Raw genomic sequence first — 19,257 nt, 5'->3', positions numbered from 1 at the left:
TATCTTGCCAAGCAACTGATGTAATTCGTCCATTATGTAGCGACTAGGGCATCCTGGTGATAATCAGAAAGCAGAAACGGTCAGTCAATCAGTATACGCTCATTATGATCTGATCCTCAACCATCGATGCCAATAAAGTCTGAAGAAACACGGCATTTAAAAAGCAACGGTTCCGCTCCAATTAAACTCCAGCATTAAAATCCTTATTCAGAGAAAACAGCAGAAATTATTAAGTACAATGTTATTTGAACTGTGATTGCGTGATCAAGGTACCCAGCAAACAGGTAACTTTCTGGGAACGTTCCCTAAGGGTTATTTTCAAAACCTTTCAGGAACATTCCTGCAAACATTCCACGCGTCAACTTCATACTGGTTTGACAAATGTGATAATGCACTGCGGTTCCTCAATGTGACCACCAGATGGCAGCAAAACGTGATTTTAAATACACTCAGGTCACAAATCATCTGTATTTAAGACAGATTGATGTTAAACGAAGAAGTTGCTAATACTCTTTTAACTATTTTATACTGCCCACCAAAATTTCAAACGTCTAAAAATAACTAACTAAATAAATGAAATCTGGTAAAAATCAGAAGATAATGAACATCGCGCTCGACACCAGATAACAGAAAGTAAATAAATTTCTTTTAAAAAAAATGTGAATTGATTAACAACAGAGAACTACACAGAGTCACATTTTCCTCTTATTTTTTAAACAAAAATGAGAACCTTTTTCGAATCCATTTATGAATGAAAGGAGTGTCCTGTCGGGACGCCCCACCACCACCTCCTGTCCCAGCCCATCACATCTCATTCCTGAGCAGCCCATATAAAACTCCCAGGAATCCCAGCTCTGCAGCAATCCCCAACGTATTTCCAGGATGACAGGGATTACTTTGTTTCTCTTGTTTCTGTGGCTCCCTCTTTACAAGACGGAGGAGCATGTTGTTAATGGTGAGTGTAAACATTTTATTATCACACGGCTTTGCAGTTTTCTATATCGTTTATGTATTGGAGAAAAAATAATTCCCTCACTTTTTTCTTCGCATGTTGGCTTTTTTTAATTGGGTGTATTCATTTTTTTGTGCATATATAGTATAATATCACAACAAAGTGTTGTGTTGTGGTTTGTTTACTGCTTAACACTGAGGAGTCTGGAGGTTTGGATGTCATCAATATAACACCCATCACATCAGGGTTACTCAGACTACAAAAAGATACAAAAATATGAGGCAGTTTTGACTGCAGAGTGAGGAAATATTATACCCTTAAACAATGATATCATGTGATTTAGATAAAATACCAAGTGAGTAACAGTTTACAGCTCTGATTGATTGGAGACATTTTGGTTAATTTTAAAAAAAAAGTAATATCTTAGCTGAGGTCAGTGAGGGAAAACAAGCCTGAAGTCCTCATGATGAACGTCACTTATGAACCTCCAGCTGAAGCACTGACCCAAACATTTGTCAAGCTTTATTCATTAAAATAAAGATCCTAAACCATAAAACATTTGAAGTTAAGGGGAATATCTTGTGAATTAAATGAATCAGTTGTTGTGGCTTATTGTAATAATCATAGAGGCTTTGATGTAACATTATCGTAATGTATCACAATGGGGGATTTTGTTGTGTTTGTGTCAACTCAGAGCTGTACACCTTGATAGAAAAAGGTCAGACCAGCTTTGTGGACCCAACCCCGAGCAACCAAACCAGGCTGCTGGTTAAAGAGCCCTCTCTGCCCATTAACGAGCTGCTGGAGAAGAGCAGCAAGACCGGCGAGTCCAAACTCTCCTTCCACCCTCTGCCCTCCGCTGTCTGGCCTAAGCACGGTGACCTGGCCGCCATCGCTCGCCACCACAACCCCCACAACAAGAGCAAAAAAGCCCTCAAGAGCGACCGTCTGGTTGAGCACAACAGCGAGAAAAACAGACAAGCTGTCGGTCTGCTTCCCAAAACCCCGCTGACAGGAGGAGCCGCTGCTGCCTCCAGCAACCGCACCGTGCAGAAGACCAACCAGGAGACCCAGTCCAGCATCGGTCCTCCTCACCAGAGCGAAGCAGACGGACACCCCAACTCCAGACCCAGGAGTTCACCCCACACACAGCCTCAGGCTCAGCCTCCCCCGCGCAGAGATCCCCCCAACCGACGACTGGACCCGGAGGAGAACCGGCCGGGCAAGTCGAGCCTTTATCAGTCAGGTATCGGCGCAGCGACCCGGAACAACAGCCGCCCTCCTGTCGTCCTCAACCGGCGCTCCTCCAGTCTGCTGTACCAGTTCGACATCCTGAGGCGAGGTATGGGAGGATTTGTTGTGCACCCTGACCGTGGAGTCTGACCTCAGTATTATCACAGGCCATATATTCAAGATGCTTAAGCTCCATCTTGAGGCTTTATCAAGTTTAAACTCTCCTTTGGGATTGCACAGAGCAAAAGACTGACATGATAAAAGAGTTTAGCTATCTGGGAAAATATCTGATGCTTATTTGTTACCAGCAGTAATCTCTGCTTTCTGCCCTTTAAATTATGTTACATAATCTCAGTGACAAATGAGTCAAACCAACAATGCAACATTTTTGTATTTTCTACAAAATGAAAAGAGCCTTGGCTTATTTTAATATCTAATTACAGAAAAGACCAAAGAGGATTTAAACTCAGTCTACAAAATTTCCAAAACACCTTTGAACAAAAAGAGGGGAAAAAAACAAAAGACAAATTTGTTAGCGCATCCCAGTGGCCTTTGGACTGAACAAGCTGTGTGTCCTGTCACTTCTTTTCATTGTCAGGAGAAAAAAAAAACACCCAAATACATAAAAATAAATATATGTTATTTGAATTTTGTGTAAATAAATCAGTCATACAGTAATATCATATGCAGTTCATACAGAGTTCACAGAATGACAGTGATGGTTTCTTTACTCTCCCGCTTGTCGTTAACATCCCCAGCCACTAATTACAATCACTTCCCTCAAATCTGGCAGTCAGCGTCTCCTTTTGTGTGCTTTTACGAGTGAGGAATTGTAATGAAACTGATGTGAAGCAAGCGAGAAGGTTCTGAAATTGCAATTAAGATGGAAAATGTAAGGCGGATGTGATCCCATCACACATACCACCTCCTCCTGTCCCGTGCAGATGAATGTGATGCCTGGGTTTTGTAATGACAACCTTGTCCTCTTCTAATGACGTTGGAATGAGAGTTTGGCTCTGTACAGGGCACGGCAGACAGTCACTTTCTCTTCATCTCATCCCTCCATCCTGTCTTCTGGTCGCCTTCCTCTCTCTGCAGAGTCCGACTTCACACATGATGCCTTCTGCATGAGTGAATGCAGGAAGGAGAAGGACGAGAGAGAATATTACTGCTACAGTGAGTTTGGTATGTACCCACTGAGGGACAAACAGAGTTTGGCAAAGGTAGACAAGCTTAAGTTAACAGGTGCTTTGGTGTGCTGATGATTCTCAGGCATTTTTATGACTCTGATGTGTCAAAATATGTCAATTTTGTCAAATAATTAACATCCCGACTGCAGGTAGATACTAATTAACTAATTATTGACTATCTACAGCTTGAAATTTTGAGTTTTGATAATTAACTAATGTGTACTGTATAGGCTAACTGTGGCCACTAAACATGAAGTTTGACACTATAACAGTTTAAATGAGTAGTTTTCCTTCTTGGAAAATACATTAAGAAGATTTTGTACCACTCTCATGGATGTGCAATAAATATGAAGATAAGGCCAGCAACCTTTGCTTGCTCAGCTTAGTATAAAAACAGGAAGAAACAACAAACAAAAATGCTTACCATCAAGTTTAAAGGACAAAACTGCAGACATTACATTTAAAAAAAAGTGTTAATTCAGAGGTTTTATGTAATCTCTTGGAGTCTCTTAACCTTCCCTGGTGTCACAATGTTGGCTTTAGTCCACCACATATACTCTGTAAAACCACAATGAGCCCGTTTTACACTTCAGTTTTTCTACAAATTAAACAAAAACAAGATGTGATGTGTTAATATGTGAGCTTGTGGTGCTCGTAGGTGGATTTTTGTTACTTATATTTCCAGACTTTATGCTAAGCTAAGCTAATGAGCTGCTAGTTGTAGCTTCACATTTGCCATGAAGACATGAGTGGTATAAATTTGCTCATCTCCTTTTAAAAAAAAAATATATAATATTTAATTGTACATTTAAACTTTCAAAATGAACTTTGGACATGAATTTCCAACATTTTAACACATGTTTTTTGTGTTCCTGAAACAGCTATCAATGGGATAGTTCATGACATTGATGTGTTGCGTAAAGGAATACGTCTCATTACACTAATGGTGAGCAGTGACGGCTTCTACAAAATGAGTCGTCTCTACGTCAGCCCGGACAGCTTTTTCTTCAAAGTTCGCCTTCTGGTCCTGGACACCTATAAGTGCAGTAAGCCCTGCCCTGACATCAAGCTCGGTGAGTGTAGCGAGGTTGTTCAAAATCCTCATAAGAAATCGATCTGGATGAGAATATCTCCTGAAGGGAAGTAGAAGACTAAAACTGAAGATTGTGTAAGCACATCTGTTGAATAAACCAATCACTATATCAGTTAGTTATTCAGTATTTTATTAAAGAATATACATATAAAATTGATATAAATAAAAATATATCAAGATTAGATTTAAGAGAGAAGCTATATCCTGGGATACATATGAAGAAACGGAACAAAGTGTCCACCCACAAATTAAGATCTCTAACAAGTTTACACCAACACGATCTTGTGTGGGTTGTGAGATTCTGTTTGCCTGAATTCAGCAAAAATAATAACAACTACTTTGTTTAGTGCAAACATGAAAATTGCTAGGCTGTGCACTTTTCCCCAGACACTTCAACATTTGCTTGATGTGTTCCCTAGGGACCAGATACATTATAATGGGCCAGATCTACCACAGGCGGCGCCATCTTCCAAGTGACCTCCTGAACCTGCTGGGCAGTAAACTGAAACCTGGAGACGGCCTCCTGCGAAGCAACAACTACGTCAAGAGGTTCAACAAACGGAGGCACCAGAAAGCCCTGGAGGCCACCCGCTCCAGGTGCAGGTGAAGAGAAGATAAGACTATCGCCCCCTGCTGCAGGGGAAGAGACATTGCAGAATACCTGAATGGATCATAACTAACCCCTAAGTATTGAGCAAGACAGAAGACATTATGCGGAAAGCATGTATTTATTTTCTTATGGACTGCTATGATGTATCATACTCCCAGGTCATCTTTTTTACTCATCTTTAAAGTTCCTGAAGTACTGACTTGTGGTGCCTTTGATAGAAAAACATAAGCAGTGTCAATTACATAGATTTTCCATGATCATTTCATAATGTTCAGAACATCAAAGACGGGTGTCCTTTCTGTCTCTCTTTTTATTTTCCTCAAAATAGCACCTCCCCTCATACTCCTCATTCATTCACCGCTGGCTCATGAAGTCCCTAAACTCTAAAGGTTTAAAACTGGCTAATTTTTAAAAAGGAAATTTGGCTTATCTGAAGCACGCTTCTGTCTATTTAGCATAAAATTTGCTTAGAGAATGAGTATATTTCATCATCTTGCATCAGCATTCACATGGGCATTTTTCAGTTTTATTCATGTGAATTTAACAAGCCAAAACTTGTGCTCAGAAAAAAACCTTGTCAGATTCAGCCTCTTTCTTTTCACCATAAGCCATGGTCATCAGTGGTTTAATTTTGTTTTTCTGAGTAAAAAGCACACTTCCATTCTGTATCACCAAATACTCGATACCAAACAAAACCTTTACACAATATTGAACAGAAATGTATTTTCCATACGAACATATCAACTTCTCCGAAATTCTTTTGACTCCTTTGCTTTGATTAATCGATGATCCTTCTAAATTGAAATTAATGCAAAATGTCTTATTGCACTGTTGTTTTGCAACACTCATTCTCTTGCATCTTGTCACTGTGGTTGTTATTGGTGAGCAGGAAATGCACTATTACTGTTACAAAAACCAAAGGGAGGGAACGAAGAATTGGAAAAACAGCATCAAACCACAGTGGGGGAGAAGGAGGAGAGCAAGAGAGAGAGACAGCACAGGACCTTTGCTTGTCATAAAAGCAGCTTATTTTTGTAACTTTAATTATGTGTCCATGATGAAATATCTGCCTGAGTAGACTGGGACATCAAAAGGGGCTTTGCTGAATGAGGAGGTGATGTGCTGTGTTGATGTGTGTAGGGAGCAAGCCATAAATCTAATCGCAGGAATCTGATCCTCTCCACACCTGGACACATGACACGGAAAAGTGCCTCCATCACAGCTCCTCTTTGGTCGCTGTGACGGGTGGCTCTTGTGTTCATGCTTACACATAAATATATACTCCTCTGGCAAAGCCAAAGCTGAAAAAGAAGTATTTAAAGTATTTAGGCAGGATCAAAGAAAAAAGGAGGTGGGGGCGAGGTGGAGGAGAAATAAAGAAGGTTATGTGAAATGACTCGGGGTGGGTGGGGGTGCGACTGAAGCAGGAGAGGAGGTGTTGGGTCTGTTTTTCTAAAGGGATAGCTTTTTATTTAATCAAAATCCCTGGCTTGATTGTAGTACGACCCTGAGCTCATGCTTCTTATGAGAGGGAAAAGATTTGCACTGAACGCTTACAATGCTTTCCAATACATGAACCCAATAAAAAATGTCTATTTGTTTTGTACTCTATGACCTCATCAGGAATTTATTTGTCTTTAAACCAACCCTCCACTCACGCTATCATATACATCAACCCACTGACTGAAACATTGATCCTCATTATCATTCCCAGTGATTGCATGAGAATGAGTCCCCAAAAGTAAGACACTCTAATTAGAGTTTAACAACCATGGTCTCTGTCTGGCCTACGGGAGGAGAGGCTGACTTGGGAACTTGGACGTTGAGGCAGGCAGGGCTAAGCCTCTTTTCTCCCCCTCTGTCAGTCTGTCAGCTGGGCCGGTCGGTTCCCAGGCTCGATGAAGCCCCTATCTGGGATCAGTGCTGGAGGGAACAGATGCAGGCAGGCAGGAAACAGGAGCCTGCTCCACATCTTGGCTACTATCACAGCAGGACAGCATTCCTCATCGCAGAGGATGTAAAGGAGGAGGGGGAGGTGGGAATATCTCTAAGTTGCTTCCTGTGTGATAGCCCTCAGACCACAAGGGGGGAGTGAGAGAAAAAGGCAAGGGTGGTGGTTTGAAACCACTTGGGGTTTGTGGTCACCTGCGGTGCTTTCAGCATCTGTGGAAGCCTCTGGATTCGTTTAGCGGTTTGAGTGGGGAGTTAAGAAAGGGAGGTAGGGGAAAAGGGTGTGAGAGTAGAGTGTGTGTCACACATGTCACACATTGATCAGAGTCTGTGTGAGTGTTGAGAGTCATGACCTCATCCTTCAGTGCTCACAAGTACTTGCACGTTTCACTTAGAGTTCCAGATATTTGACAAGAGTTAAGATGGCTGCAGAACTTGCCATGTAATGCCAAATTAACTTACTAAGGGACCTTATGGCAAAAATGCCCTTTGCAAATGATCCCCGTTTCTCCCACTGCCTGTGCATTATGTCTATATTAGTTACTAAGTAGTTTTTTGCCACTTGATTATATAGAATAATATGCCTTTAAACTCAGTATTAAGGCATGTGTTGCTTATCACAAGATTCCACATAATGTGCTTAATGCAAGGCATAAAACAAATTTTGGAATTTCCACCGAGCCCCCCCACCCCCCACCCCCAAGGGGGTCTGGGCCCTTTGGCACTTTGCCCTTTTGATGACTGCCTTGTTGCACAGCAGTTAGAACAGACAGATGCAAGGAAACACAGATGATCAAAAACAAAAAAGACAAATTATCTCCCAACAATCTACAGCCATGTTAGCAGCACTGTGAAGCTGTGCTTTGAGTTAAATGGTAACATCAGTATGCGTGAATTTCCCTGGGGATCAGTATGTATCTATCTATCTATCTATCTATCCAATATTTTTACAGGCTACTAACAATGCTAAAATGCTGATGTTTGTATTGTGTTAACAATCTCAGATAGGCCTGTTCGCATTCTATCATTTGCTAATTAGCAATAAATAAAACAAAGAACAGTGGATGCAAATTTCATGGAAAGCCATCCAATAGCTGCTCAGACATTTCATTCAGAACCACAAATGATAATTTTGTGCTTGCATTAGAAAAAAAATCAGAGGTCACCAAAGTTATCTTCACATTCTGGAATGTGAAAGTTTCTGCTAAATTTAAGGCACTTTCAAAAATATTTCAGTCTGAACCAAAGTGGTAGACCAAATGACTGACAGACCAATATTGCTATCCCCAAGCCATGCAGCCAGCATATCTAGAAATTACAATAAAAATGGAAACAATTTAGTCTGTATAAAAGATTTACCTTGTACAGTGGCTTGCGAAACTATTTGGCCCCCTTGAACTTTGTGACCTTTTTCCACATTTCAGGCTTCAAACATAAAGATATAAAACTGTAATTTCTTGTGAAGAATCAACAACAAGTGGGACACAATCATGAAGTGGAACACACTTTATTGGATATTTTAAACTTTTTTAACAAATAAAAAAACGAAAAATTGGGCGTGCAAAATTATTCAGCCCCTTTACTTTCAGTGCAGCAAACTCTGTCCAGAAGTTCAGTGAGGATCTCTGAATGATTCAATGTTGACCTAAATGACTAACGATGATAAATGGAATCCACCTGTGTGTAATCAAGTCTCTGTATAAATGCACCTGCACTGTGATAGTCTCAGAGGTCTGTTTAAAGCGCAGAGAGCATCATGAAGAACAAGGAACACACCAGGCAGGTCCGAGATACTGTTGTGGAGAAGTTTAAAGCTGGATTTGGATACAAAAAGATTTCCCAAGCTTTAAACATCCCAAGGAGCACTGTGCAAGCAATAATATTGAAATGAAAGGAGTATCAGACCACTGCAAATCTACCAAGATCTGGCCGTCCCCCTAAACTTTCAGCTCATACAAGGAGAAGACTGATCAGAGATGCAGCCAAGAGGCCCATGATCACTCTGGATGAACTGCAGAGGTCTACAGCTGAGGTGGGAGAATCTGTCCATAGGACAACAATCAGTCGTATACTGCACAAATCTGGCCTTTATGGAAGAGTGGCAAGAAGGAAGCCATTTCTTAAAGATATCCATAAAAAGTGTCGTTTAAAGTTTGCCACAAGCCACCTGGGAGACACACCAAACATGTGGAAGAAGGTGCTCTGGTCAGATGAGACCAAAATCGAACTTTTTGGCAACAATGCAAGACGTTATGTTTGGCGTAAAAGCAGCACAGCTCATCACCCGCAACACACCATCCCCACTGTCAAACATGGTGGTGGCAGCATCATGGTTTGGGCCTGCTTTTCTTCAGCAGGGACAGGGAAGATGGTTAAAATTGATGGGAAGATGGATGGAGCCAAATACAGGACCATTCTGGAAGAAAACCTGATGGAGTCCGCAAAAGACCTGAGACTGGGACGGAGATTTGTCTTCCAACAAGACAATGATCCAAAACATATAGCAAAAGCTACAATGGAATGGTTTACCAAAAAACATATCAAGGTGTTAGAATGGCCAGGTCAAAGTCCAGACCTCAATCCAATTGAGAATCTGTGGAAAGAACTGAAAACTGCTGTTCACAAACGCTCTCCATCCAACCTCACTGAGCTCGAGCTGTTTTGCAAGGAGGAATGGGCAAAAATATCAGTTTCTCGATGTGCAAAACTGATAGAGACATACCCCAAGCGACTTGCAGCTGTAATCGCAGCAAAAGGTGGCGCTACAAAGTATTAACTCAATGGGGCTGAATGATTTTGCACACCCAATTTTTCATTTTTTATTTGTTAAAAAAGTTAAAAACATCCAATACATTTTGTTCCACTTCATGATTGTGTCCCACTTGTTGTTGTTTCTTCACAAAAAATTACAGTTTTATATCTTTATGTTTGATGCCTGAAATGTGTCAAAAGGTCACAAAGTTCAAGGGGGCCAAATAGTTTCGCAAGCCACTGTATATGCTTCCCTTTTAGCAGATAGTGAATCATTTTCTGGTCTTTTAAATAAAGACCAGTAGAGTTGACTGGAAATGAAAGCGAAACAGCAAACATTATGCCAGTACTTGAATCAGGGATTTCATGCATGGTTCTGAACTCAAAGCCACGAGCTTGCCCCAAAATATGCTATTTTAAAGGTATCTGCTACCCCTGCTATGCAGATGATGTTCAATTATACCCATCTTCTAAGCCTTTAAATGCAGCAAATTTGTCTAACAGTATATAACTACCTAAACTCTAATAAGAATGGATGGCAGACACTGATAAAATATGTTATTTCTTCTTCATTTCTTCTAATTTGTCTATAATGCTGTGAATGTGCAAGAGTGGAAAATTCACAAAGCACAGAAAAAACTTGGGTAACAATGTGTGATAAAGTTAAATGAGCTGCTCTCAAAGAAAACACAACTCCTTTAAACTGGTGTCAAAAACATTACTTTATCACCTAGGATGAAATGTCCTATCAAATACAAAAGAGAATCTCTTCTGAGTTGCCACAATCTGTTAAAAACATAGAGTACTTTTTATCTGCAGTTACATTTCTTCAACATTACTCAAAAAACTGAGAACTTTTCATTGATATGAATAAATAATACAAGAAATGCAATGTCAGTATAGAAGTTATGTTGAACTGGTTGGTTTCTTACAAAAAAAGAGCAACTCTTTACAAGAGTTAACTTTGTCACTCTACCTCATTCAAAAACTTTATGCTCACAATATGCAGCACTTTTAATATAAAGGGCAATTTCACCTAAATGTAGAGTGCACTTCAGACAGTTAAATATACAGGCGGGCTTGGTTGCTGGTTCAAAGAGTGAAAAATAAAAGTTTCTACTACTCTAAAAAATCTTTCATTTCTACATATTTGGACAGCAATAATATACAATAGAGATTACAAACAATGGATGAGACACATCATCATCGTCAGATTACAAAGTGACGGAAATTGTGAAAGACAAACAGAAAAAAGGACAGAAGCTACATTATCTCTCAACTCTGCCTTTACATACAAATAAAAAAAGGAAAAAAAACCCACAACAAACAAAAAAAATGAAACATTTGCTTGGTTTTAAATTGTTTTAGACAACTGTAACCATGTCTTGCAACTGCTCCCCCTCTACAAACCGACAGATACAGTTTACAAAAATGTTCCCAAACATGATAAAAATGCTGCTATAAAATTGTCATACAAACCCAACAATACAAAGACCCCCATTCGCTCAAAGTTTATTCCCAGACATGCTGCCGCAGACCGCACCATAACTGAGTTGATACTGAGTGGAAAAGTCCATTATCCAATTACTTAACCATGCTTTGAGGATGAGTTGAGAGACATATGTGAGCCAACCTGTCAATTTCAATGAAACATGTTGGAAAAAGTGGCAGAGAGATAAGGGGAGAGACTTACAGACTGAGCCATTGACAGAAACAAGAGTTGTGTCGGGACAGTGTGCGCATGGAGGGAGGTACAGTACATGTAGGTTAGTTAAGCCTTGTATGAGTTTCACCTTTCCCGAAGGCCTAACAGTGTCATTGCCTCACTTCTTGTGTCCCGCTTGACCTTTTTGTCTCAAAAGATCAGGCTTCGAGGAGCAGGGAGCTAGTAAGCATTCTTCACAACACAAAATGGAAAAAAGGTCAGAAGAGGGGCAGGATGTGGTGGGTGGGATGGCCTGTGCTGAATATTTACTCCGCAAAATAACATGAAAGTAACACATGCGCCAGACAAAATGAAGACCGCTTGAATTATTTTAGTGAGTGCTCCCAGTGCCCATATGTGGTGACGTTAAAATCTCAGAAAAACTATTATTATTATTTTTTAATTTTCTCAGAAATCTAGCTTCTACTACAAATGGCATCACAGCAATAAGCTACTGTGATGGGGAATGTACAGTGAAATGTACCACTGACAGTCAGATGATGTGCGACCAAATGGGTTTAGTGAGGCTGTTCGTGCTTCATGCAGGGCTACACACTTGTCTGGGTGCAATGAAAATGGGTGTGAACCCTGGACGGTACCACTGTCCGACAATGGCTGACCAAAGTGGCGTGAAAAGTTATTTTAGTTGGATTATTTCCTCTGATAGGGGACAATGTGCAACACTTGTTCCACCAATAAAATGATGCTTTCAGACATACAGCTACTAAATACAAGGAGAATGAACTCCAAGGTATTGTACATGGATGTGATGCCTTTCTAATTTCTCATTTTTCCTTGTGAATATTTCCATATGAGGCGGGGACTTTAATATCTGTGTGGGAAGACCAGAGCTGACCCCCCCCCCCCCCCCCAAAAAAAAAAAAAAAAGCTACACAATAAACACAACTCTTTGAGAGTCTGCTGCTGCCATAGGATCAGACTGCCACTGAACCGAACCAGCCAACTTCCTCTGCATTTCCCATCTGAATCGGTCTTCTCATCATCAGATGTATCTGCTGGTTGAGATGAAACAGCCTGACAGAGTCCAGGGATCCCCCTGCCTGTGGTCCGAAGGGGGACTTCTCTTTACGTCCCAGTGACACTTTGGATGAAAAGGGGCTTTTCTATCCCTTTTGCACTGCACTGGAGGCGTTGGAGGTTCGGCGAGCAGAGCCTGACTTGGACCATGGGGATTAATCACTCAGAAGAAACCACAAGGTCTGTCTTTTTGATTTTAGGAGGGAGCTAAGAGGCTGCTGATTGAAGTTTGTTGTTATGAGACCTACAGAGATGGGCAAAGAGAGGAGGAAGAAAACAGTTGGAAAACTTCTTGTTCTTGTTGTTTCCTTTTTTATTAAAAGCTTTACAATATGACAAAAATATGCACTAGTGGAAATACAAAAACAAACAAAACAAAAACAGGTATTGGATGCCAGTGGGTCAGACACTTTGACAGAGACCAAGCAGCCATGTTGGTGAAATGTTTTCGAAGTGTGTGATGCGATGTGAGCCCAACAGTGTATATACAAGAACTTTTCTTTTTTTTTTTTATTTTTATTTTTAAACTGGAGACAGTCAAGCTTGCCATATTTAGAACAGGAAAGCTAAACTACATTTTTCTCCAATCTATCTTTACAGATCCTACCATTATTTCCTTTAGAACACAAAAATAGTCCTTCACAAAAAATATAATATGCACATGAAATAAAATTAGACATGGATACAACGAATAAAAAGAAACTAATAATGTTGCATGCTTTTTTTAAAAAAACTCTCAGCTAAGAAATGAGGTAAAAATGTTCTGCTGCAGCATGTTATGACAAAGACGATAAACAACAGTTGTGTCAAATTAAAAGATAAGTTATCTGTGTGTGTGTGTAGTTTTCACAATCAAAACCAATAGCTTTTTTAATTTCTTTTTTTGTCAAAACTGAATCTCAAGGAAGAGAATGACAAACTTCATATTTTGTCTTATATTCAACTCAAACATAAACAAAATATCAGTCATCTGTTGCAAGTGTAAGAAAATACATTTTCCCTTGAATGCTTTGTGTTACCAACATGGCTGCCATTATAAGACAGTAGAAACGTTTTTCTTTCCTTTGCTTCTAAAATAAAAAAGGATCACACCTACAGTGTGGCTTAATATATGCACTTTCATACAAAGTTTTTAACGCTGTTTTAGACAAGTAAAAACAGCAACATCCGAGATAGCAAATAATTTTTTTTTGTTTGTTTTAAGAGTGACCCCAGCACCCAGGAGTTTGACATCACAATCTGCAAGAGAGAGAGGGAGAAAGAGAGAAAATGGATGGTGTAAATACACACGGGTGAAGCACATCACCATTGAAGGCACATGAAGCTGGATGCAAACCACAGGACTTATGAGCTCAGTAAGCTTCACATGAAACTGCATCAGCTAGTTCTTCAGCAAACAACCAACCTGAAGTGCAGCCATAGTCAAATAAACAAATAAACAACAATAAGTATTCTATGTTGATATAAATCAACCTGTCGCTAAAATCTTGTAGTGTGCATCCACCTAAAGCAATTACATCTCACAGCGAGGGCAATGCAGTGAGGTGAGTTTAGAGGCACAACCAAGCATGAGAAGATAGTGCAGTTATTAGGGCTTGTTTGTTGGATGAGGACAAAAAGCGCAGAAAAACAGCTGTGCCCAAACTACAGTACAGGCAGGAACAGAGGCAACAGCATTACAGCCATGCTCGTACAACCAGCAGACTGGTTCTTATGTCTCAGACATAAGAAGCCATTAAGAAGAGGACAAAAATGGTTTAGAGGAAATCGAACTTTGGTTCACAGACTGAACATGAAAAGCCCCGATCCACTAGGTTTGAGCTGAGTCACGCATCGATTTGTATTTATACTTCTCAGTCTGTGCAGTACAAACTCTGGTGAGAATAGTAAAAACCAGGCTTTTCATTTGGCTTAGGTTGGGCTTTTTATGTTTTAAAGTCACCATGCCTTACAAAAGATGGTAAAAGCTCGAGTCTGATTGTCCACTAAAACAGAAAAAGTCCCTTTATCACACGAGAGAGCTGAAGATGATATGTTGCTGTGGGCTGCGAATCAGCGAAGTTAAGGCTGAACGAAGATACCAGCAACATGAAACTGTGGAGCACCTAGTGTGGGACTGAGAGCACATACAGTCTGCTGAACAAAAACAGTTAATGTAGGGAAAGTCACAGATCCTTTGCTGTACCCTAAACAATTTGGGATTTTAAAATAAAACAGAATACTATAGACTATTCTGAAAATGGTACAGCATATGTATGTGGAGACTGATCTGTCTCAGAGATGCATCTGACTTCTGAGACATGAGAACCAGTCTGCTGGTTGTACGAGCATTCAGTCATAACCCAAAAAGACAAAAAAAAACCAAAAAACAAAAACAGAAAATAAAAAAATAAAAATAAAAAAAAATATTGAGTGATGTAAATGTTCAGAGGAAACACAAAATGGTGACCCAGGAAAGATTCAGTGAATTCCACTAGCATCTGATCTGTATTTTTTTTTTCCATGAGAGATTAAATTTTATTGCTCTCATTAGAAAAAGTCTGTGTCTACTCAGACTCCAAGGAGGTCAGAGATCCGAGGCACCGCTGGAACTACTAATGACTTCATCTCCTTCTTCAGGACAATTCATTCTGCACGATGGATGCTTTCTGACTCTGAGGGTTTCTCCACTGCCTCCCTGTTCACTCTTTTTTGTTTCTTTTCCTCGTCAGTGTTCATCACCATCACCACTGTCCCCATCTTACCTGCTGGCTTTGAAGCCTTTGAGTTTCTGGACAAAGAAGGTCTCCAGAACCTCGGCACACTGGTAGAAGGGCGAGTCACTGGGGTTGTAGTAGCGGCAGTTGTCGAAGATTTTGGTCATGTCCGCTACAAACTCTGTCAGCTTGACATACTCACGCTTCTGTAACCTCTCCTCCATGGTGGAAAGGTCTAAATAAAGGGGATTTAAAAAACAGATTTGGTTAAAGACTGTATGTATAGCATGTAACATAAATAAATTAAAAACCCTCCAAATTTAATTTCAAACTGTTGCCAGAGACAAACTTCAAATATGCGGAAGTAGCAGACAAATCTGTGGCTTTTCTAATCGATTTTGTTCCAAAATTCAGCTTGTCTGCATCAAAGTAATTGCAGCTTATGTGGCATTTGTTTGACAGACTTTCAAATATGATTCCTGGGAGCACAGTCCATCACTTTATATGTGACAGCAAAAATCCAAAACCCCTGCCAGCTTTAACCTCGATCTACTCAGCCTTCCAGATCAGCAAACTGAGATCTGACCAGTTTGTCATTCCTGAGGACAGTGTCACTATCTGAACGACAAAGAAGTGCTTCCCAGTCTAGGTCTCCCATTAAGGGACTTTTCAGTATTACTAACCCAGTTAAATCAAGTTAGAAACGAACAAAAATAAGATTAGCAAAAACGCTAACTGGCAACAGCTGAGGCTTCATATAATCCACTCTTCGCTCTGCACGGTGTCCCCGGGGCTGCATTGTAAACAAACACATCCGACTTTTAACCTCCTTAACCCCCACCCGGCTGGCCAGAGGCTCGCAAACCTCACGGCCAATATCAAAGACCTCCTTCTTCTCCGTCATCAGATTTCATCTCAAAACTCTCCAAAAACTACCAACGGCTACAGCTACGCCAGCCAAATACTCCTTTTTATTTTCTGAAAACCAACAAGGTCTTTTTCTTGCGGTAGAAGGCAGACGGGAGGACTAGAGTTTTCTGGACTGGGCCAACAAGAGCCGAGTGTGGGGCTGGTCCCCTTTCCACAGGGAGTCCGGCAGACCCGGACCAGCTCATTAACGGTTTGTTTGTGTGGAAGTTCAAAAAGTTCCTTTTGACGTAAGTGCCCATTTACATGGCCGGTTTGATCTGAGTTGGAGGGCTTCCACCCTGCTGGCCTCCTGGTGGCTGTGTTTTAAAGTTTAAGATACAGAGACTGGGTGTTGCTTCCACTCAGGCGCTGCAGCTTCATAGCTGCCTTAAACAATTATGAGATGAAAACAACACTCCTGGTAATTCAGTAATGGGGACTTGCTGATTCATGAGAATCTTTTTATTTTTCTGCACAGCAGAGCCACAAACAATCGGCCTTTGCCAAGTCAAAAAAGATATGATGTTTCAAGTTCAAATAGCTCTGCATGCAGAAAATATAGCCTGGACCTCTGCATTCCTTTGACTGCTTTCTATAACATTTTGTATTGTGTTCTTTAGTGTCCTTTCTTATGATATAATCCACAACTTTAGCAATTACTTTGATATTTTATTTTGATTATCAATTCACGTGACCATTCTTTGATGAATTTGAAAAATAACTAAAAATGTTGACAACGATTTCCAAATTAAATTCAATTAATAGCGGTCCAAAAAGGAGAGTAACAATTTCTTACAACTGAGAAGGCTGAACAAGCAAATAGTTGGTAATTTACCTTCATATATGATTCAAACAACTTTTAGATTATCGAAACAATTGACAAATACGCTTTCTACCTGCAAAATGTCACTGAAATCAATTTCACTGAAATAAGTTCTGCTCACTTTGCTTGTTGACACCTCCTGTCAAAGAGGGAATGATTTTTATTTATTTTATATGGTTTTTATTGTGCTGGTTGAAAGTTTAAGTGGTCACAGCACTGTGTTGAAGTTTCCCCTACAAATTCTAAAAAAATACCAACTAACAAGTTTGCACTAACTGAACTCACCTGCCCACAGAGAAGAAATAAAAGTGACATTAATGAAAACCGAGGGAGGAACTCATGAAAGCACATAACTCATGTCCCCTCTGGAAGATAGTCCCCACTTAAGTACATATGAGAACAGAGTCAAGGTTTTGGTCCAGAGTAGCTGAAGGCCCAAATGAGGTTGAATTTCAGAGTATTACAGGAGACACGATAGCCAGGAAACATTCGGTTACAAACTTGTTGTCAGTATTCACTACTGTGCTTGTGTCTGTTATGCAGACGAAGCTTTTCCACGTTTCCTCCACTCACCCATTGGTTCCTTGATGACCCTGTAGTAGTCCGGGGCATCATTTGTGTCCACTGGCTCCAGGAACGGCCATGCCATTTTATGTGCCTGCAGCGGAGGGAGGGGCCGAGAGGGAGGGATAAAGAGAAAGATGAGACACTAGAGAGAGCTGAAACCGATGAAGAACAACAAACAGCACCACGAAGATGACACTGAGAGCAGGTGGGTCAACACAGATGTTCTCTCCTGCTTTCTTCCCCACTTCTGTCGTTCTCACACACCTACGCAGACCACTGGAGAGAGGAGGAGAAAATGGGAGAAGAGGCAGCAGGAGGAAGAGAAAAGAAAGGGAAGCTAGAAAAAATGCTCAGGCCAGGCAGCTGTCCAAGTAGTGCTCTGGGGAGCCAAACCCATCAGATAAGACGGACACAGAGGACTTTTGTTTGCTGCTCTTACACTGCAGTAGGGCGATGAGGAGCTGAGTTAGACTTCAAAATAAAACTACTATTACAGTGCTGCTACCTCAGATGCTGCTGAGTGTTTGTGTACCTGTATAGTAAATGTGAAGAGATATTCAGTGTTTATCCATCACCCCGATTTGCACAGCAGAATAGCATAAATAAAATTGCAGACTTTTAAGTTATTTTATAGGGTTAACTTTCACTGGTGTAGGTTGAAAAAAAAGCCTCTTTATTTCTTTTTTATGTTGCTGTTTTACTCCTGCCTGGTAAGTGAAATGATCTTACTTGACTGAAGTACTGATACTTTATTCACGGCTACATGACTGGACAAACACATGTACAATAAATCTGCTGTTAACCTGTAAGGAACGCAGAGTTCGCCGCAGGCCCTCATAGTCCTTGTCAGTGAGCGGTGTGAAGACCGTCATGGCGTCCTCTGTGGACTGACACTGCGGGCATACGTATTCATCGATGTGGTTGGCCTCGCTCTGTAGGATCCCCACACAGCGACCGTGGTACCAGTTCTGACACCGGTCACAGCCGATGTAAAACCTGGGAAGGCAGGAAGAACTCACTTTTACTTGTGATGCTGTGCCATTTGCCATTTACTTCAATGTGCTTTTTAAATAAATGAATTGTTAATACTAATCACTAGAGAGGAGATGGTAGAGGTGAGGTTAGTATAAGAAAACAGGGAGCTAAAATCTGAATTTCTCAAATTAATTTAAGGAAAAACACAAAACACTTATTTATCCCCCACATTTAATCTGTTTTTTGTCAGTTTATAATGAAATTAACATGGGACATGAATTGAGTGCTTAGCTACTGCTTGTTAAATCTTGCATACACTTCCAGTACTCCACCATTATTGATGCTTCATGAAATCTGTTTGCTAATAAATACGTTCATGTAACATTTCTGCTACTGGGATGCAACCCACTGGCCATTAGCTATGGATGGCTTAAGTTTGGCCTCGCTCATTCTAAAGTGCTTATTCACTATCATTCATTTCAAATGAGAACATCATTTTGTGTCAACTTACTTCGTTGAACAAGAAGTGGGATAACGTACAGGAGTAATGTTTACACATAATTTGCTGCTGCTTTCAGTTGACATCAGCTGAAAATCATGTTAAAGTATTGTATGTATTGCGCATAGTTTTCTGAGCATGTTCACATTGTGGAGTCATTTTTGTCGCTTCTGATTAAGACTTTTTACTAATATTTTACAAACTCATCATTTGATTCTTTTTTAAAATGATATTCTATGCCTTGTGCATGCACGCTCGCACTCCTG

General features: G+C 40.4%; 2 protein-coding genes across 6 annotated transcripts in view; one reads left to right on the top strand and one right to left on the bottom strand.

The window, feature by feature from the left end:
- The first annotated feature begins 782 nt into the window (after window positions 1-782).
- On the top strand, window positions 783-6,689 carry LOC124069733. The gene is made up of 5 exons (XM_046409145.1): window positions 783-955; window positions 1,647-2,294; window positions 3,284-3,370; window positions 4,257-4,448; window positions 4,888-6,689. The coding sequence occupies exons 1-5, from the start codon at window positions 883-885 to the stop codon at window positions 5,073-5,075; spliced, it is 1,188 nt and encodes a 395-aa protein (XP_046265101.1). The 5' UTR covers window positions 783-882; the 3' UTR covers window positions 5,076-6,689.
- Window positions 6,690-12,378: 5,689 nt separating this feature from the next.
- Window positions 12,379-19,257, bottom strand: part of LOC124069708 (nucleosome-remodeling factor subunit BPTF-like) — a 42,007-nt gene continuing 35,128 nt past the window's right edge. For 4 of the 5 annotated variants that reach the window (XM_046409101.1, XM_046409114.1, XM_046409109.1 and 1 more), the window contains 4 exons: window positions 18,321-18,513; window positions 17,524-17,608; window positions 15,267-15,453; window positions 12,379-12,766 (listed from right to left, as the gene is read on the bottom strand). In XM_046409101.1, coding sequence (XP_046265057.1) covers window positions 12,730-12,766; window positions 15,267-15,453; window positions 17,524-17,608; window positions 18,321-18,513 — 502 coding nt within the window. In that variant the 3' untranslated portion in view covers window positions 12,379-12,729. Of the gene's footprint in view, window positions 12,767-12,817; window positions 13,762-15,266; window positions 15,454-17,523; window positions 17,609-18,320; window positions 18,514-19,257 lie in introns of those variants that run through there. The other variant, XM_046409124.1, reaches the window with a different exon arrangement.

This window comes from Scatophagus argus, chromosome 2 (genome assembly GCF_020382885.2).
Source record: "Scatophagus argus isolate fScaArg1 chromosome 2, fScaArg1.pri, whole genome shotgun sequence".
NCBI lineage: Eukaryota > Metazoa > Chordata > Actinopteri > Scatophagidae > Scatophagus > Scatophagus argus.
Note: the sequence above shows the minus strand (reverse complement) of the source record. Positions and strands in the feature narration are given on the sequence as shown.

Bases quoted from the DNA above. Each gene is read 5' to 3' on its own strand.
- LOC124069733 (XM_046409145.1), top strand. From the start codon at position 883: ATGACAGGGATTACTTTGTTTCTCTTGTTTCTGTGGCTCCCTCTTTAC. The intron at 2,295-3,283 runs GTATGGGAGGAT...CTCTCTCTGCAG, and splicing joins GTTCGACATCCTGAGGCGAG to AGTCCGACTTCACACATGAT. The intron at 4,449-4,887 runs GTGAGTGTAGCG...TGTGTTCCCTAG, and splicing joins CTGCCCTGACATCAAGCTCG to GGACCAGATACATTATAATG.